Source organism: Thunnus albacares, chromosome 2 (assembly GCF_914725855.1).
Source record: "Thunnus albacares chromosome 2, fThuAlb1.1, whole genome shotgun sequence".
Taxonomy (NCBI): Eukaryota; Metazoa; Chordata; class Actinopteri; order Scombriformes; family Scombridae; genus Thunnus; species Thunnus albacares.
The window spans coordinates 2,938,738-2,959,936 of record NC_058107.1 but is presented as its reverse complement, the minus strand read 5'-3'; the positions used below and the strand labels follow the sequence as shown (position 1 = coordinate 2,959,936).

General features: G+C 38.9%; 1 protein-coding gene across 2 annotated transcripts; it reads right to left on the bottom strand.

Annotated features, from left to right (window-relative positions):
* Window positions 1-1,197: 1,197 nt before the first annotated feature.
* On the bottom strand, window positions 1,198-19,924 carry noxa1 (NADPH oxidase activator 1). 2 transcript variants are annotated; one of them, XM_044363025.1, is made up of 16 exons: window positions 19,822-19,924; window positions 17,117-17,291; window positions 16,300-16,382; window positions 15,279-15,387; window positions 13,080-13,214; window positions 12,182-12,289; window positions 11,128-11,187; window positions 11,001-11,038; window positions 10,738-10,876; window positions 9,873-9,941; window positions 9,435-9,522; window positions 6,366-6,475; window positions 4,523-4,683; window positions 4,027-4,135; window positions 2,785-2,908; window positions 1,198-2,611 (listed from the first exon to the last, which is right to left on the bottom strand). In XM_044363025.1, the coding sequence occupies exons 2-16, from the start codon at window positions 17,288-17,290 to the stop codon at window positions 2,505-2,507; spliced, it is 1,614 nt and encodes a 537-aa protein (XP_044218960.1). In that variant the 5' UTR covers window position 17,291; window positions 19,822-19,924; the 3' UTR covers window positions 1,198-2,504. The 2 variants fall into 2 exon arrangements, with proteins under 2 accessions (XP_044218960.1, XP_044218969.1); XM_044363034.1 differs by having other exon boundaries at window positions 6,366-6,472.
* Window positions 19,925-21,199: the final 1,275 nt, after the last annotated feature.

Below are 21,199 nucleotides of genomic sequence, written 5' to 3'. Positions count from 1 at the left end.
CCACTCTCCACTCACATCTGAGTCTCCTTCATGCCTTCAGGCAAACTCTAGCAAAGCCTTAGTGAGTGTCTTTGAATAGCTTTGTTTTTTTACTCTCTTTTATGAAGCTATCAGGTAGTGAAGTTCCTGGCCTGCTGTTCCTGTGTGCACAGTTTGTCCCAGCTCAATCTCAAAAGACTGTAGCTTAAGAGCTGCTGTGGGTGTCTCAGTGGCCTCCCTCACCGCTGCCCACCTCACCACGAGGACCGCCTGCTCTGTGCAGATTCTCTATATTCTCTATAGCTCTTTCATAAGTCTTTACTCATGAAAATATTTGCTTCATCTGATTTATCATTAACACTTTGACTGTACACAGCCGATCAGCATTTGAGTAATTACATGAGTATTAACAATGCTTCAAATATCGGGTTACTCTTGAAAATGTTCTTATCTATGTTCTTAGCTCTTTCAGTGAGAGCCGTAGCTACCACTGAGCATGCTGAGGTCATGTCCTCAGTAATTCTTCTGGGAATTTGGAAGCTTTTGCACCCTGGGGGGAGTTTATATTCTAAAATTAACAACTTATGGTGAGTATTTTATAGGCTGATTCCAGTATTTTTTTACCCCATGTGCTTAAAATTGACTACCTTTAGGCCAACAAATATATAAAGGATTTGGTATTTTTCTAACAGTTTATTCCTGATAGTATTTACAGCTTCACTTGGGGAGCTTCAATACACAGCTTCGGTGATCCTTTAAGAAAATATATCAGAATAGCCTCCTATTTAGCATTTACAAACGGTATACAAATATTTAATAAATAATACACAATGATTTGATTATAAGCAGACACAAGGACAATTTAAATGTTGAATAATGTACAGTATTTGTCAACAATTATAACTTCCTTATATGTCTTCTAATATGAAGACATATATCATTCATTATCTGTTTATAAGCTCCACTTTTGGCTGCCCACGGGAGGAGTTATAGTTGTTGAGAGATACATTAATAAACACTTACCGTATAACTGCTGACAAGTACATTATAGTGTGTTATAAACCATTATAACTGTTTATATACTGATTGTAAATGCTAAGTATTAGTACTTAACCCTTACATATTCTGACCCCTCACAGTATGGAGTGGGTCATTTTTGACCCGCCTCAAATATCCCTTTATAAACCCTTTATAAATCCCTGATAACCAAATTTTGAACCACAAATGTATTTTTCATCCATATATCATCATATATCAGTCAGTAGTCATTAATAAATGGGTGATTGATTCTTCATTAATGTTTCAGGACGTTAGGTTTGACACTATTTGTTAATGGATAAAATACATTCACAGTCACACTACATTATGATCTCATGTTATCTAAAACAAGAGAACAAGACAGCCATAGTTATTTCTTTGAATTTTGTTGACAGTGAAGAATGCAACAATATTTTTGAATGGTAGTTTTCATTATAACCATTAAAACCATCAATCAACACTGCCTGTAAACCACATGCTCTGTCAATTGTACACAATCAACCCCACATTGAGTGTATTAGTCATAAAAGAAAACAACAAACTAGGTTGAAAATTTCTGATCAGGGCAAGATTCAGATACTGTGCTGATGTGGCTGGTGTGGCTGGTGTGTGGGAAAGGTGGTGACGTCTTTGCATGAGAGAAGTTACAAGGGCCTTTCTTCCATATTGTCCTCCTCTTCTACTATTTCCTCTTCAGCCCACTGTCTCCTTTTTCATCTTGGATCAACAGATCCACCAAATCAGTCCTCCCACCCCACCAACAGTGTCAAGGCACTGTGACCTTATGTCCCTTCTGTGTGTACACCATATATGCAATATATGCAATCCAATGCACAGTTTTTTTCTTCCACTATTTCAAGATTCCCCCATAACACCTCAAAGGGCTACGGGAGTCCACCTGGGTGGGAACCCTGACAAATCTAGCGATGTGTTGGGAACACAGCCAGTTCTCGTGACAGTGTCAAGGTCTCCCTTGAACTCTGTCCCCACTGCCCCAATGACAGAAATACATAGACATGCCAATCTATAGTTTGACTTTTTCAAGATTCCCCATAACCACCCTTTACCTTGATTTGACCTCCTCTGGTGACTTTAAAATCCATTTGAAAAAATATGGGTCAAATTTGACCCAGAAAACACTTAATGTACAGAAAAAAACACACTTTAAAGTTGTTGTAGCAGGACCATTAAAATACTTTCAAACATGACAGGAATATAATTTTGATACCACAGGCGAAACATATTACTAGTGTTATATAATACAACAGGAATATTACAGTGTTAACATAGAAAATCAGCAGTTAGAGCAGGTTTCAGTACCATAGACATACTCTGAGTCACTATAGCAATGTTATAGTGATACATTATAGACACATGTTAGAAGTAAGTCCCTACAAGAGTGTTGGTACACTACAGTGGTTCTTTGGAGGATCTAAATAGCCAGCATTTACAGGTAAATGTGTTGATTAGAGATAACTGCTCTACTATTATAACTCAGAGCTCTGAGTGATGCTGGCATTCTCCCTGTAGGCAAAGCAGCTGGGGAAGATGCCTATATTTCCTGCACAGTGTCCCTCCAGCCACTCCTCATTAACTACAAGAGAATGTGAGAGGGAAACAGAGAGAGGCAGTGAGACACACATCTGAACACAGGATGAGGCAGTGAGAGTATTTCAGATGACAGTATTGGCTGCTGACGAGACAAATGACTTTTTTATGATTCCAGTGAGGAGTCATTCAATATGATGTTGACCTGCAAGGCCTCACCTTCACCCAGGATGTCGATAGTGTCCCCTTCGCTGAACTCCAGGTCCTCTGAGCCCTGAGCAGCATAGTCATACAGCGCCACCATCTGGTAGAGGATGGTACGGTTCGCCAGAGGGTCTTCTGACTGAGGTAAGACAGCACATGAGGGGAAGGTATTAGTATAGCTGTAAAGTAGATGTTTTCCTGGCAGCATAATTCATCAATCTGTTAACATTATATTTCACTTTTTAAAAAAGCAAGGCCCTCTATGAGTATTTTCTTTGAACCATCCGCTTGAAAAAACTGCAACATCCTCACCCAAAATGTCAAAATAATATCAGTGTTACTACAGCTTGTTCCATCATTAATGCCTAAAAGACACTAAGCATAAAGAATTGGAGAGTATATTCACATCGTATTAAATTGAATTGAAACCCTAATATCCAAATGGAACAATAGCTTTTCGCAAAAACCACCAGTGTGCACATTAGAAGTGGAAATTATTGCCAGATTTATGGCAAATATGATAAAATTGTGACTATTCCAGCTGCTCTATATTTTCTAAATGAATAAATAGTTATTACTGCCAGTGAATGAGTGATTCAGGCTCAGGCGCCAGCTCAACATGAGCACTGTCATTTTTTTGCCCCACCCTACGATTCCAAATCATTTTCAGTGTCGAACACTGTCTCAGTCGATTATCTGTGTGCTACAATGTGAGCCCAGTTTTTTTTGCCTACGTTCGTTTACATTGTGGCAAATTGGCACCATTGTAAGTATGTTGAATTAGCTATTTGCGACTCCTGTTGCTGTGCAATGTACCCATGGATGTACAGACAACTATTACTGGATTACTGAAATACTGAAGAAAATGTGATGACTCTCAGGTAAGTTCTAAGGAGCATCTTTTTTCTATGGTATCCAAGCTGACCTCAGGATGTTTATGCATGATGGACGCTGGTAATAATATCCTTGGAAACTGTAAGTCGCACTGAATCTAAAAACATGTTTATAATGTCTGTCTTATGACCCATAGAAGGAATATCTCCTGCACCTCACAGTTTGAAAAACTCTGCTCTGGACTGAAGAACTTGTTTGTGCATTAATAAACTGATATTAATAACCCACTGTTAATATATATTGATTAGTGCAGTTTTATAATGTTGGGTTTGCAACTGCAAGCCCTGGTCATGACCCTGCTTTGGTACACTGGATGATGTAAGTTTCAAGCCTGGATGTGTAGTTGTGAGTTTAAATCCTCACCTGGCACCACAGAGTGGCTCTGCCAGCCTCGGCCACCTCTTGCATAGTGTGGCCCGGCTCCACCTCCCCACTCAGAGGAATCAGCACCTGGGAGCCATGCTGCTTATGTCTGATGAGAGAGAGAGGGAATGGAGGTTGAGGGGGAGGGGAGTAAAGAGGGAGAAACAGATGATGTTGTTGTCAAGATCTTATTTATGTTTGACAACTGCACAAATCATCAGCCTGGTGGTCCCATGGGATGTAATGTCATGTTTTCATAATCTGTTTTATCCCATGATAATAGTGCGCCACTGCTATGCTGCTGTTCTTGGACTCTACTCTCATGTCCATCTAGCCACAGCTTCAGTGTCCAATGTGTCTCATGCTAGCATCTCTTAACCAGAACACATATTGGACCCACAGGGTGGAGTGGACAAAGAAAAGCATATTTTTAGAAATGAGGTATCACTTGTTGAAATTCAAGGAGACAGAAGTGGGTTGGCAGGCCTGTGGTTACCTGAGGCGCAGATGAGACGCTGGCTGGCCCAATTTTTGTGCGATTCGTTCCTTCAGTTCATGGTACGGTGTGTCCAGAGGGACAGACAGAGCCACGGTGTATGTGTAGTGGACCTTCACCACCAGAGAGTCCGCCTTTGCCCCCTGAGATGAGCTGGCATACTGGGAGCGCAGAGCAGAACACATTTAAAGATACTGAAAGTACAGCCAAAGGGTTATATTAGTTTAATATCAAAGATTCACTGGTGAGTATGATATGTTAGGTAACTATATTAACATCAGCACTAATAGGAATACTAGTGGCAGTAGTAGTAATACTTTTATTATTAGAATTTTGAGTGTCCCATAATGGTCTATTTGTGGATTTTACATAGATAGAACCTGCCTAATTGTTTTGGGGCCCTAAGCAGAAAGCAGTTTTCCTACCAACCCTATTATAAACCAGCATACAACACATTTAGGCAAGAAAACCACATTAATATTTTCCTCACTTCTAAAAAATGATTGGGAAGGTTTTCAAATGAATATACAAGCACAAATAAATACTGTATCTGATTATTACAGTTCTGTGCAGTCTTTCTCATGTAAAGTGCAAATGAACAAGAGAGTCTACAGCCTGGCTCTGTTTTTTGGACTTAAAACTTTGACCTGATGGTGGCTGGTGCTGGATGAAAAGTCAGAGATTCACCATCATCAGTAGGATACGTCCCTTGGGACACATGAATGTCTATACAAAATATCATGGCAATCCATCCATGGATGTTGAGATATTTCAATCTACAGAACCGAACGATGGACTGAGCAGATTTTAGAAGCAAGATTTCTGGAATATGATTTGGCATTCAAAATAACCTGTAACTACTGTTTACTGTTTATTAATCTACACACAGGTTACAAATGAACACATGCTTTATTAATCTGCTTGCTCAATTTATCATTCATTGTATCAATGCTATCATATGATCCACAGCACATTTGTACTTTGCTGCTACAGGGGCCCCTGGAGGCCAGAGGGACCCAAAACAAACCACTTTGTTTGCTTGCACTTTGGGACATTTCTGGATTATTATTGAACAAATTCAGGGGGACAACTAAAAAAAATCATTTGTAAATTTAAAGATAATGAATGTCTATTCTAAACATCTGCTTTCCACCTGTATATATTTTTGCCAAAGACTTTGGTGCAGTAACCAAAAAGTTTGATAGTGACCATAGATCAACGTCAAGCCTCAGATCTACTGGATGTATCTTTCCCGTAAGATTGGAATAAATTAAATACAACCAGACTGCTGAATGCATTTGCGTCATACATACATTGTACATGGTGATTCAACTAATTGGTTAGAGTTATCAAATAACACGTCTCTAGCTGAGGCAGGTTGCCATGGTTCACTCATCAAGGGCTGACTCATCACTTAAAACTGAAATCTTCCTGGGTAACATTAACGGAGAGGAACTGTTATTTAATGGTAAATTTGGAACAGGAAGTCCATTAGTTATTTCAGGTAAGAATGAATCTTTTCAGGTCACTGTTCCATGCAGAGACACAAAAACTCTCAAATAGTGCAGAGAATATTTATATCCAAACACTGACTACCTCTGCCTCCCCTGAGCGTCACAGTGACTTAATCAGGACACATCAGCATTCCCCCTGCTAAGTTCAACCTGACAAAGCAGTTTATTCAAAAGTCCACACCAACCCTCTATATTTAGATGAGGTAGAAAGAGAATGAGTTTAGGTGTAGGCTATGTGTGTCAGAAGCTGGGTGTGCGAGGAAAAGAACTTCGATTTGATTCCACCTCTCAGCACAGACGAATCTGGCTTTTCAGAGGGGCGTTATTACCTGGTCGCTTGCCGCGTTGGCTGTGTACTTAGGAGGCTCTGAGGCTGGCAGCGGCGCGTGGGTGGCAGTGGTGTAGGATGGTGGTGGAGTGTCTGCGGCAAAACGCACTGCTGAGAAAATACAGTACAGGTGCAGTCTGAGCACACACACACATGCGCACACAATAGAAGTCTGATGGATGATTAGACAGATACATGTGGCATTCTCCACTATTCTGGAGAATTACTCCGACATCTGAGAATCAACTTGTACGTGTTTTTTTCTTTGGGTTCTACAGTGAAGAGTTCTTGAACAAATTACTTGGCTTTAAATATTGAAACTGAACATCAAATTTGTCCTGAGTGTGGTAGACTCAGGAGGAAAGGTCATGGGGCCATTAAAGGGACAGGTTGTATGAGGTAGTTATCTATAGTCAGTGTATCACCTGCAGTAGATTTGGGTCAGCACATTCCCAGCAGAAGCACTTTGTGACCCAAACAGTTGATATGCAGTGTAATGTTGTGTTCACACCAAACACAAAGCAAATTTTTCACACAATGAGATTACATATGAAGTCAATGTAAAGACACGAATAGATGTAAATTAGCGCCGGACGATGCAAATGACGCAAATAACGTGACACGAATGGCGCGAATTCACGAAACTCATGGCGCGGATGACATGAAATTGAAAATATTCAACTTGAGCAAATATTTTGCACGTATCATGGAGGCCAGACCGGAGGATTCAGCCGCAGCTTGCCGACAGACAGCTGCTGAGAGGTGGCCAGCTCTGGAGGAGAGAGCCGGGGAGCACGTTGGTGCTGCACACCGGTCACACCGGATTACCAAACCAGTCACACCGGATTCTGCTGTTATCCGTAGCCGTTTACTGGCTGGAGGAGTTGTTTTTTTTTTGTAACTAACACCGGAGTCACACACCCCCCTCGGCTGCTGTCATCAATAACAAGCTAAATGCCTGTGACTTTATAAAATTTTAAATTTAAACTAGTAGATATCTAGATGTTTAAATGGGTCATTGCCATATTTATGGCATTATCTATATCTATGGCAGTGTCGATGGAGCAGCTACAATGTTTAGCTCTTATTGATCCGAAAATAAGCATTTTAAAAGTTGTTTGCTTGTTGTCTTGTGGACAGATCTGACAAAGGAGTTCAGACTTTTCACAAATCGGCATCATGATGTAGTTTTATTTCGGCATCCTTTTGATTCATTTATTGCAATTAAATCGCAGCAAAATCTAAGTTTATTTTGAGTTCATACCGCTTTAAGGTCCGTAGTTGTCGTCTGGGAAGTGTAGTAAATAAACAGATTTTGGGGGGGAGTTTTGTGTGACAGGTTAATGCAGTTTATCACAGCAGAACCAACAGAGAAGATTTGATAATGTATCTGTTACAGATAAGTGTTGGTTTGACTGTTGTTAGTAGGAGAACTGAGCCAATATATTGGCAGGCAGGCTGAGCTTCAGTAACATCACTGGCTGGCTCCCATTGTCCTGGTGGAGACTAGTCTGTGCCTGTCGATACTCGCTGGCTGTTTGAGGCAAATAAACATAAATAATCCCGCGGCCAAACTTGCGCAAATTACACTAGTATAAACAGGAATATAGAAGTTCTATGATTGAGAAAATGTAGTGCCAAAGAAAAGAGCTGTCTGACGGCAAGATAGAGCGGTGAAAATATTTTAAATATAGCATATACTTAAACTGATGTTGATTTTTTTTTTGGGTGGGCCTTTATTTAGGTGGTTAAAATATGTTTTGCTGTTGGTTCCATTCACAGCAGTACATTGCTTAGCTTCCGCACCAGTACTCCTGTCTGCTTCTCCAAACTGCAGGTAATACACTGACTATGGAGAACTACCTCATACAACCCCACTTCAAAAAATGCAAACTATCCCTGTAAAACCAAAAGTGTTTATCTCTTTAGGAACAAGAATGCATTCAGGAAACAATAAGAAAACAGGGGATCACCCAAATAATCAGGAATCATCCTCTGGAGATTATGAATTCTGGTAACACTTTAAGTTATGGATCCATAATTTCATCATAATTTCCTAAAAATTTTCCATGAAAGACCTCTGTAATTTGTAGTCAATTGATACTCTCTGAACTAGTTAGCAGTAAATTACAAGTGTAACCTAGAGCATGTTTAATGTTTCATTTATTGTTTATTTCAATATAATAATATAATAAATAACATAAAATGTACTGTAGTTAATTCATATGTCACGTTGCTCTTTTGTGAAACTTTATTAAGTATATACAGTGAAAAAAAGGAAATTAAAAAATCTTGTGGCATACACCTTTGCCCCACTGTTAAGGCACCCGGGGGTGCCATAACACGCACTTTTGGAATGATGCACTGATCTTTTGAGTCTTTTACTTGCAGTGAGCTGAACATGTAAAAATGTAATATGAGTCTATATGCAAGAATAGGATTCAAAATATATGGAGAATAAAGTTTACAATACTCAATGAATAATGAACTTAGATTTCACATTTAAAACAGTTTAAATTTTAACTTAGGTTCCTTCCTCTGCACATCAATAACTCAACAAACTGAACTCTGTAACTGTCTCAGAACTTTTGTTTTTGCTGTAATTAGTCCCAAATTGCAAGGTTCTTTCTAGGAAACTTCCTAAGAAATGATTGGAGAAAAATAAAGCGTTACCATACCAAATATACTGACATTCTGGCCAGTAGGAAGTAGATGTCTTGCCCCAAAATAAAATATTGGGTGGACACACTTACAGACCTACAATGTGACTTTTCTGTCGTTGCACCCTGCTGCAGAAGCAAGTATCAGCACTGGCCTTCATCTTTTAAAAGGAAATTCAGTGCAACAGTAAACTCAAATTCCATGAACATGGAAATCACAGGCAACCATGTAGTGAAGATGGAGCCACAGTGCCAGACTGCACAGATGAAAAATATAAATAAAATAATAAAATAACTGTCATAATAGAGAAGTGCTTCCTATTGCAGATCTGAGGGAAGAAGGAGGAGAGGTCTTCCTCCCCTGTGACAGGAGAAGTCAGAGTAAGAGTCAGAGTAGGATTGGTTTTTACCCTGAGGAGGAGCTGCAGGGCTGGGCCGGGCCTGTGGGCGAGTGGGTGGCTTGAGCTCCGGTGGGAGGGGGATCCCACTGGGAACTCTCTGTGGAAGAAGACAAGACAGCAAATGTATTTTTTCAACTGTGAAAAAAAACATTGAATTTTTCTCCCAGCAGGAGCGCAGTATTTTTGTTGAAATGAGCAGAGTATTCTTGTGACTGTTCTGGCTGAAGGGCTGTTAACTGTGGCAGGATTTTTTAGGGCATTTAATGTATTTTCCCTGACACAACAGTTTTGCCCGCAGAGATAAAGCTCTGCACAGCATCAATCTAATTTTGAGCAATCTGTGAAGTGCCTTTATTAAAGCCCAGGCTGTTTTTCCTCTCAGGACGAGCCTGAGATATGATGGCTAAAGCATCACAAAGTATATCATCACATGAACAAATACATTACATTCTCCTTTTTGCCTTTGGTCGTCTTGACTTCTGCAGGCTCGAGCAGGGACATTGGCAGAAGTCCTCTCTGAAAAATACAAATAAAAATCACAAACTGAAATATAAAGATTCTGACTTACAAAAAATGCTGTTTTGTCAAATGCCACCAGGACCACTGCAATCAAATACTCAGTATTGTGAGAATCAGGTGGTTTTAACAACCTGAAGAGGATTTCTGCTCTGCAATTGCGTGCAAATTATACATGGTGGGTTTTGAAGATTAAATATAATTAACTTTGATTGTTTTTATATACTTTTCTCCCCATAATTATAGCATTATCCTAAAGGTTTTGTAGGCAGATAAAATGTAAAGAAATAGAAAATATTACATTATTAATATATTACAGTTTGTAATTTTGCTGACTAGTTGTATATGTCTGTAGGGAGTGGTGGCTCTGGGGGCATTTATGACCTCAATATCTCAAAAATCTGGACTACAGCCCTGCTAGCCATTTCTGTAATAATAGCACTCCTGTAAGCACACTGATAAATAACTATATATCAATTTGAGTCAATTTGCATTTATACCAACACAGTTTTAAACTGAATTTAAAGCTGCAACAAATTATACTTGCTATATTAATGATGGATCAAATTACAATGCGAAATCTAAAAGGAGTTGCTCGTAGTGACAAATCCACTGAATATTATCACCAACTCTGCAGCTCCTCTTAGCGTCTTTCAGCCTATTGTTTTAAAACTCAAGTAGGGAAACACAATTTTTCACAACACACCTTGTTGTCTTAAATGAAATTTAACCTATAAGATTAAACCTGTATCTTTGGCTGACTATACTAGATTCAGCTGCTTCTCTTTCTCCTCACCTGTCCATCATATATGACAGTTGCCATCCCATCCCTGTCCTCCTCACCAAATAAAAATACCATGGCCCCTCCCGGCACTGTCAACTGGCCCGGGCCCCGAGCCATGTAAGGAACCTGCATACGCATGTATCGAGAATCCCTGACAGAGGGTGAAAAAACAAAATCAGTCACATCTTTTTACTTGAATGTGTTGAACAATAGTAATATTGCTTTTTCACAGTAATATTAAAGGCTCAGATCAATATGTGACTGGTGATACTCACTGAGCTCCATCCACTTTGGGCTCATAGAAACCAGGCTTCTGTTGAGAGGACAGAGTGACAGTTAGCAAGGCAGTGACTGACATTAATATCAGAAATGTATCCACACTGACACTGTGGTCAGTCTTACCTGGAGCCTCAGAGGTTCAAAGCCTCCAAAATCATCATTGGGAATCATGGAGGAAATCACCTGCAAGTAGAGCATCATACATCACTGAATCCTGAACAGCTGACTTCGGATGTAGATTTTATTCCTCAAATCTGTAAGCATATATCTCAAGGGCTGCATAATTTGTTGAAATAACCAGTTTGAATGTCCCATTTATCATTCTGGATGTAACCAGACAATTTGTTTCTGAAAAGATTCTACTTTCTGAAATGAAAGAGATCAACACCTACAAACAGTTGAAAGCAATACATTGTTTTAACCAACCAATTGATTGTTAATTGAGACATGTCCAAAACTGTTTGAGTTTACATCCACTTCCATGACTAGTCCAGTCTGAAAATAACAATATTTCTAGGTTTTCTTTGATAATACAACATAGTGGTCTCATGTAAGGGTGACCTGGGGTACCACATTTGTTGTTGTTGGACCCCCATTGACACCATTGACACAGACAATAAGTTGTCTCTGCAATGTTGTAGAGAACTCTACTATGTGATGGTTGGTGGTTGGTCACTTCTAAAAGACAGAGGTTGTCAGTGCAAGGATTTATGAGTGATTGTGGTTTCTCTTCGTGGTTCAGATTAAGATTCTTGCAGCAGTGGTTTGTATTGGTTGTAAATGTGCAATAGTGCTCCTGCGTAGAGTGCACAAGTTATCCAGTTATCCAGTCTAGTTGATACAACAGCATGTATGAGTTTCTTGTTGCCAGCAAAGGAGAGCATTTATGAGATGTTTACATAAGTGATAAAAAGATGATTTTCAGATATTGCCCTATTGTTATGATTCTTGAAATTGAGCATTCTCAAAAACAACCCCAAGATTCCTGACATGGTCCTTTGCTTTCAAGATAGAGAGTTATATCTCTTTCAGACATTAATATCATCTTGTGAAGCAAGGATTTAACAGACTTCTGGGTATCCAGCGCTAAGGACAGATACAGGTATTCTTACTTAAGATGTGTTGTGGACAAAGATATCTTTCAATACACCCAACATTCACCATGGAGGCACTTTACCTTTGCTTTGCCCAGAAAGTCTCTCTGCTGGAGCTGCTCCACATCCTGTTTCCTGGGACGAAACACCAAACCCTCAGGCACCAGGAGAGGAGCCAGGACCTCCTTCCTCTGTTTAGTCAAACATTTGTTTAAGAGCTTCATTAGGATAATCAATGAATCCCCTGATATACTGAAGATCTACATTACATACGGTATCAGTGGGCTTTTTACTTCCTTAATGTGATGTTATTCTGATTGAAACTAGATGTTGGGATGCCACTCACAGTTTCCAGATATATTTGCAACTCCAAAATTCTGTGGCAATCCATCCGATAGCTGTTGAAATGTTTGAGTCTCAACCAAAGTGCTGGGCTGACTGACAGACTGACATTGCCATCCATAGACCCCTGCTGCCAATTTAACTCAAGGTCCACATACTAGATTTCTACCGAGGCTTTCAGTCACATCTTGTGATCTTTATCAGAGGACAGAGTTTACTCAGTTGTCAGTTGAACTTAAAGTTTGGCAGACATGACAATTGCATAGAGTGTTTTTTTTAGCTCAGTACATGTATGACTCATTCTCAACAAGATAACTACAGAATCTTGCTGCTGACTGATTATCAGCTGATAGGGGTTTAGCATTATACCTGCCTCCTTATACCAACCACACCTGCATTCAAGCTACGTGAAAAGCAGCACACCAGCATGGCCATGGAGCACTGCCAATGACTGACTTCCAGGAAGTTTAACTTTAAAACCTAATCTTTATTTCCTTGTTGAGACATTCTTGGAAATGTAACAGAAAACATACTAAAATTACGTAAATAAAATTAACAGTGCAAGGCTAATTGTGTTTGGAAATTTGTCTAAATTCAGTCTCATGCCCTTTCAGAGTTGTGGAAGTTCATGACACTCACCGCAACGCTGTCCAAAGCCACCTCTACGTTTCCCCCTCGACCTCCTCCTCTCTCCTGAGAGGCTGACAGCAGGACCTCCTTGGCCTGCTCCCACTGGCCCATCCGACAGTACACAGCTGCTGCATTATATAACACCTAGGGACATCACAAGCGTACATCTCTGAACCCTCTCAATAATATTCATATAATCGTTACTGTTGTGTGTAAAACATTTTATATGGACATTTATAAATGTGAGGATTAGAGAGACTTTCACAGTCATATCAGTACCAGTGATTCAATGATTACCTAACTGATATTTCTGTTTTTCACAACTTACTTTCTATTTTTGGAACAAAACTCCCCATGCACTGGAGTTTTAAGACACTGGAGGACGGAGCTATCAGCAAGCACATTTCAGCTACGTCGGCTAAAAAGCTGCAGTATTATTCAGGTATTCATCAGAGTGACATGTCTGTGCATTATATGCTTCTGTTGGAGCTGTGCTTTAACTAGCCAGAGACCTGTGCCAATTTCACAAGTTTTTCTATCTTCAGGAATTATATTTGTCAGAGAAATGTTGCAGGATGCATTGTTCATTCTTTTTTTTTATTGTGTCATAGAAATTGTCAAACTACCTTGGTGATATTTGGATCCTTTATGTGTATATTTAAGTGTACAGTTCACTGTCTTCAATTGTTCATTTTTTGATTTCAATTGTTCTAATGCTCGTCATAATTCCTAAAATACAGTTCTGTGGAAACGCCTTCCTGTGATGGCAGCTAAACAATAGTTACTTCTGTCACTCTAGGAATCTGTTTGTCTGTTATTCAATTGTGAAAAAAACTGTCAGCTACGAAACTGCTTTCTTCTCTTTTTTATGAAGCGCCTGGCTTTTATTTGATAATTCAAATAATGATTATTTAATTGGGTTCGTAAGGATGTTGGAGTGGGACGTTAGACAGTGAGACTTCAATGATTTCAGTGACCAACACTCTTTTTATTGACACTAAGTATTGTATTTAGATAGATTTAGACATCCTTTATACAGGATTATAAGTTTTAAAGCCACATTGATTTTTTGAACACTTGGGAGCAGAGGAGTAAGCTGAAGACATGGACATGTTATCTCCTTATAAAGGTGTTAGCAAACTGTTGCCTTTTTACACATTTGTCTGTCCACCATTTGGTGCTGGAAAAGAAGTATGTTGTCGGTTTATCAGAGCTTATTTTTGGTGAAAAATTGCTCTTTGTTGCAACAAATAAGAATGAAAGTGAAATTTATTGGCCTTAAGACCAAAAACAATAACCTAAAAAAGTCTCTGTGGGTTCATCATCTAGTGACACTTTTTACATCATCACAGTCATTCAATCCATTGGTCATGAACAAAATATGGATATAATGCAGCTTTAAGGATAAAGCAATGAACTCAGTTACATAGTGAAAGGCAGTGAAAGGATTTTTAAAAATAGAGTTTTTTGGTTGTACCTTTTATTTACACCCACTGATTACCACCCAGCACAAGGTCACCACTGAAAATGCCCAGTTTTCAAGGATGTTCAAGTGCCCATTTAGCATGATCTTTATGCTATCTGTGTATAAATGTATGCAAGGCAATGTCCAAACAAATACCTCCCTTTGTCACCAACCACAAGTTAACCTTGGTTCTGCAATCTACCAACTATTGTTTCACCCTCAAGTCCATTTAATAAGGCTACAATCATCATTATCCTGCATGCTTGTGTGAATCAAAATGTTGATTTAGAATGAGTCAGCTCATTGGAGTGTGCTGGTCAAGGACTTTTCATCGGATCAGAAGGCAGCTGATGCTGACTGTATCTGTTGTGATATTTCCATTGAGTTTTAATGTCACGAGTTAAACCCCAGTTGTAAACATGGTAGCTGCACTAAGCTGCCACAGTTCAGCTGTTTCTGACTGGCTGAGGGCACAGGTGCATCATCTGTAGGAAGCTACAAGATGTCTTATCTGTGCTCTGAGAAATATGTGATGTTGTGTAACCTCTTGTTTAACCTCCATCAATGAGGCTTTGTTAGCTAGAGGTGTATCTTTGGAGGTGATGGCAGTTCTCTGTTTTCATTCCTCAGCACTGATAGACCTCATGGATTGGGTTTCCATATTTTTCATTGTAATGTGTCAAGAGAGGCCTGCTGGGTGACTGGTGCAGTGTGTGTGTATGTGTGCAAGGCCAGTGTCAGACCTGCCAGCTGTAGAGTTTGAATCGCAGTCCCAGCTGTTTGTAGTCAATGACGATGTTTCCTCTCATGTGCTTCTGCGCCCAGATACAGTCTGACAGAGCCTCCTCCAACCTGTAGAGACAATGATGCAGCAACCTGGACTCAAACCCTTCATAAATGATCCATAATCCAAATATGATGTTGTTTTTACAGCCATATGATGTCTCATTTGAATCCTTTAAAAGTTGTTACAAAAGCTCCATACAAAAACCAAAGTGTAAAAAACAGCACATTATGATTTAAGTGGGGGTTGTATGCCAAACTATTTCTTGTCCGGGCACGGTGACCTCCACTTTGTCTTTTGTATGGATTCAACAAACGAGGTGTAATGTGTTCTTTAGTGAAGTTAAGAGGTGCTGGTGGATTTCGTTACCTTTGGACAGAGCAGGTTAACTATTTCCCCATTTACATTTTGTATGCTAAGCTAATGGGCTGTTGGTGTTAGCTATATATTTACTACATCCATGGTCTAACTACAAAGTCCAACAGATAAAGTCACCAGAAATTTTCAGAAATGCTTTTTTTCTGTCGTCCTATACTATCAAACTGCCTTTCTCTCTAAAACTGATAGCCCATTGGTTTAAACACAAGATTGACTTGTCACTTACCTGTTTAGAAAGGTATGTAATGTAGTACATTATATTAAAGAAGCAACAATACTATTAGCACCTCTAACAGAACTGTGGTCAAAGGTGGCAGTTACAGGACAATAGACACTGATTTTTCCTTCATTTCCAAAAATTCTCCATTATCTGTGACATGCTAAAGCATAGTATAACAGTAGCACACATACAGAAGAGTAATTAAATCAGTAATGTCAGTTACACCAGACCAAGTAAGATTGTAGCAGCAAAACCTTTGAGTGTATTGAATTGAACAAGGGCATGTTTTGACTCTTCATTTGCAAGAGAGAGACAGTGCTGTTTCTTGTCTTGCTGTAATGTGGTGTAGACTGTAAGTTTGGGATGCAGGGCTGCCTTCTACCTGTCAAGCTGCATCATCACTGCTGCTCTCTGGAAGAAGCCAACAGCGAGACGTTCATCCTTGGCAATGGTGAGGTCCAAAGCCTGGACACGGAAAGAAAAAGACAAGTTCAGGTGGGACACAGACAGATGGAAGTGCATGTGTTACATTTTGTTTCCTTTTTTTCACACTGTTGGTATTTAGCAAGCTGTGTAGCCCAGACTGATGTACCTAGCAAGCAGGTTTGAAGACTATCTTTTAACAACTGCACTAACCATTGACAGGTACGTCACAGACAAACATGGCTGTAAAGTGTCCTAAACATTGTGAAGGGGAAGTATAAAGCTTGGATTTGGGTTTACCACTCCCTGCCATCTTTGTCAGCCAAAAAAATCCGATTTTGGGTTTAAGGAGAAGAAGCCTGGGTGGAACTGAGAGGGGGAACGCTTTTGTCAACCCTTATGACATTCTTCCAGACAGCAATTCATATAAAACACTTAGACTGGTTGGAGATGTGCAATATCAGAAATTCTTACATGATTTTCATGCATTTCTCAAAAGGCATTTAATTAGCTTCATTCCTACCTGATGAAAAAGGCAAGGGTAAACAGGTGTCACAAGTATGAAAACAGCCTCTTAGGACAAAGATGATATAAAGCTAAAAGAGATCTGCTACATTATTTAAGTAATGATGATGGATGATGAAAAGAAAAGAGAATTTTTTTTGATTTCAGATTAACTAACATGTTCATATCTAGACATCTGGTTTCAGTGGCCCAAAGAGTGGCCACTCATCAAGCCCCCAGGAGCAACTATGGTTAAATAAGGATCAAGAAACCTTCAGGGCCAGATCCAGCTGTCCAAGAGACAGGTGCGCAGAGGCAGCGGTGAACAGAGTGCGAGACGTGGGTTCAGTGATCTCCTTGAGTTTAGCCAGAGCTCCTTGCCAGTCTTTGGCATCCACAGCCTGCACCGCCTCATCCCACAACCGCAGTAACTCAGTGTAAAGCATTCTGGATGTTGGAGAAAAGAGGAGAGCAAAATCAAGAACAAGAGACATAAAAATCAACCATAAACATGGTTGTTGCATTTTTGTTTTCAGCAAAGGTCAGTTTTTTTTACTCTTGGCCATTGACTACATTTACAATGTACAGTAATTTCTACCTTGAAATGAGATTTTACTGAATTGTATTTATAATTTGTTTATATTAATAATACTTTATTGATAAAATTGATATTTGTACACACTTTGCGAGACAAAGGCTTGAGAAAGCCCATCAAGACCAAATTGTATTTTATACAGTTTACACTTGAGTAAAAAGAAAGAAATTGCTGTTTCTCAAACAACAATAACTGTGGTGGTGAGATACTAAAAGAAATTTTAAAAAGGGGCTTGAAGACATCTTAATGAGAAAGGAATAAGAAAATGACAACTAAAATTAGATTTGATCAATGGAGAAAAAATCTGATAACTATGAAACACATTAGCTTAACAAAGGGAGGAAAGTAAAAAAAACATACTGTACATACATACTGTATGGGAATTACTGATAGTAGGCATGACATAAAAATGTTAGAAAAGGCAAGGCCCCGATATATCAAGTAGTTTGGCTCATCAAAGAAGCTTAAATTTTGTGAGAGAACAATCAATTCAATTCAGTTTTATTTATATAGCGCCAAATCACAACAAAAGTAATCTCAAGGCACTTTTCACATAGAGCATTTTCTTCAGTACAACATGATGTTCATTTTGTAAATTATGGTTCCGTTTAATTTAAATTTGAATACAACAGGGAATGCTTTAGGGCATAGCTATGTTGTGATTGACAAGTAGTTACCACGGCGACAACATTGGTAAGGTAACATGAACATGGCGTAACCCTAGATTCACAGAGTATAGACATAGCCGTAGCTGTTGCTATTTCAGTGTGTTTTCAGTTCATGAAAGTTAATTGTAACATTTTGGTCACCTAAAAAGTCTTGTTCAGTGTTTGGTTGTGCTAAAAGACCCTCTAAGGAGTTGGATGTTTTTTCCAGTAAGTACATTTTTGTTTTAACAGTTTTAAGCCAATTTTTCACTTGCAAATATTAGCATTAGCATTGACATTATCACAGTTAATCATAGACTGTAAATGCACCATGCTAACCAAGCTAGCACTTCTGGCTTCAAAAAATCCAAGATGGCGACGGTCAAATTGCCATACTTAAGGCTTCAAAACATGAGTCCACCAACCAATGGATGATGTCACAATGGCTACATCCATTATTTTTATACAGTCTATAGTCTAGACAACTGTAATTCTCTTTTTACCTGCCTTAATAAATCTTCCTTGGACTGTTTACAAACCGTACAAAATGCTGCTGCTAGGCTTTTAACACGATCCAACAGGTGGTCACACAATACACCTATTTTAACTGCTCCTGTTCCTGTTAATTTTAGAATTAATTTTGAAATTCTGGTGCTTACTTATAGAGCCCTACATGGCCAGGCTCTACATCATATCATGGACCTTCTACACCCCCACACCATGAGCCGAGCTCTTAGGTCCTCTAACCAGGGTCTTCCCTAGAACACGTTTCAACACTCAGGAAGATCGTGCGTTCTAGTCGGCAACATCTAAGCTTTGGAATAGTCTCCAAATAAGTCTGAGGTCTCTGCACTGTGTGGACTCCTTTAAAAGGCAGTTAAAAACTCATCGAACAGACATTTAGGTAGCATGTGGTATTTTTTGTGTTTGTTTTGTACTGTTTTATGCCTGTTTTTCACCTATGTGTTTTATCTGTTGTTTATCTTCGTTTTATTTATTTTGACTGTGAAGCACTTTGTGACTGGTGTCTGTGAAATGTGCTATAAACTTTACTTACTTGTATATTTTAGTATTACTGGATTACTATTACTGATGCATTAGCATGGAAGCAGCATTCGTATGTTTCTGCCGGTCTAAATGAGGCTAATTTAAAGTTTATATCCTGTTGTAGTTCAATCTATAATCATATTCTAACAGTTGATTATATTGAAGCTTTTGAAAACTTTAATCTGAAAACTAAGTAAACTCACTATAGCTATCACATGTAGAGTAGAAAGTGCAAAATTTCTGTCTGAAATATGGTAGTAGAAGTATAAACTTAAGTAAATGTAATCACTTTCCACTGCAGAAAATAAATAGACTGATAAGGTTAAACTCAGTATTCTGCTGTAGTGAGACAATTTGCACATCTATCAATATTCAGCAAAATAAAGCAAATAAAAGTAGCAAATATAGTAAGGCATATATAATGCAGGGTCAAATTATACTAAATGTTATCTGTTAACGATTAAAAATCAATAAAAAATCAACACACAAATATACAACAAAACCTGTAAAATAAGGAGAAACCTACAGAGAAACTGCACTGTTTTTAATGTTTGTCACTCTGCATAATTTTCCTGGAACACTTCCTTGTACTCAATTCCTACCAGCACATGTTGTCCATTTCAGATCGTACAAACTGAAAAGTTCAATAGAGACATTTTAAATCAGCTACATTCAGACTGCTGCTTACCTTCTGCTCCTGAACGAGAGGCCAGTGCGTGTTCAGTCAGTGTCCAGCTCTGCCTCACTGCCTGCTGCTCTCCTCATGTGTGCCAAAAGGAAAGTGAGGGAAATAGGCCTCCTCAGGAGTCTCCACCCTGCTGTTGCTACCAGGAAGTTCTGCAACCACATTCCCCAGATAGGACCCAGCGAGGCACACAGGCTCTGGAATTCACCTGTCAGTTTGGCAATTACAACACACATGAGTCACACAGGGTTGAACATCAGCTGAATCGTAATTAAAAGAAAAAAATAGCAAACCTACTGTCAATGATATTCTGTAAATGCCCCAAATTTCTGGAACTCTACTGTCTTGTGTGGTAAAATCCCCACTATATAACTGTATGGACAGGTGGAAATACATGTGAACTCCTGTAACAATACAGGTTATGGTTTCTATGGCAGGTCTCAGTATGGTGAGTCATCATGTTATGCTAACACAATGTGGGACTGTTACTCTTTTGTGTTTACGTCATAGATTTACTGAGAAGTTTTGAATGAGATCTATTCAGAGTGACCTTTGACCTCTTGTTACAAGGAATGTTTAAGACAAGGAAGTCAGGGGGAAAATTGACCTTGCTTTCCAGAAGACACAGCCCTTCAAACATCAAGTGACTCAGAGGGGATCATAAAACATTTGGTAATGTAAAATACAGCAACAGATGGATTTTATGTTAAGTTCCCAGGGCATACTGGGTCAACCTGCTGTTCATGTTGTGTTTTGTTGTTGATGTGCAGAACAGTCACAGTGTGGCACCACCCACCACACACACTCCACAGATAAATGCAGCACAGCCTGATTTCCACTGGTGCAACAAGCTGTATCAGGTCAAGGTGAAACTAACTTTACATGTTTTACATACGGTTTCAGAGTTGAATCTATTGTATAATATTGTTTTCAGTTAACCCATTGTATTTTATAATGATATCACATATCTTATTTAACAAGATCATGTTTTTATGTAAAACATGAATCTATAAAGAGAATTATTATTGTGCACTATCAAGTTCTACTGTTTCTATTTTTATCCCTTCTTTTATATGCAGCATGGACATACAGTTCATTCACTGTTTCCTTTTTCCTTTTTTATTAATACTACATATTTCTATGCTTGTAACATTTCTTAACACAGTAACACAGATGCACCTTTCAAAACAGGTTTTAACATGTCAATAAAGAAACATAGATGCACCTTTTAGTTTATTCATAGTCCTGTTTCACAGCAGACATTATTGACTTGTCATAGCAGGAAAAGCACAGGTGTTACTAATAACAATGGGCCTCATTCACCAACCGTTCTTAGGAAGACAGTTCTTTTTTCACCAGTGTTTTCTTATTTGGGATTTGT

What these genes read in the sequence shown, in the direction of transcription:
- noxa1 (XM_044363025.1), bottom strand. Translation starts at nt 17,290, where the DNA reads ATGCTTTACACTGAGTTACTGCGGTTGTGGGATGAGGCGGTGCAGGCT. An exon ending in AGCTGGATCTGGCCCTGAAG is followed by an intron (nt 16,383 to 17,116) that starts GTTTCTTGATCC and finishes TTCCGTGTCCAG; the next exon opens with GCTTTGGACCTCACCATTGC. An exon ending in GCGTCTCATCTGCGCCTCAG is followed by an intron (nt 4,136 to 4,522) that starts GTAACCACAGGC and finishes CTCTCTCATCAG; the next exon opens with ACATAAGCAGCATGGCTCCC.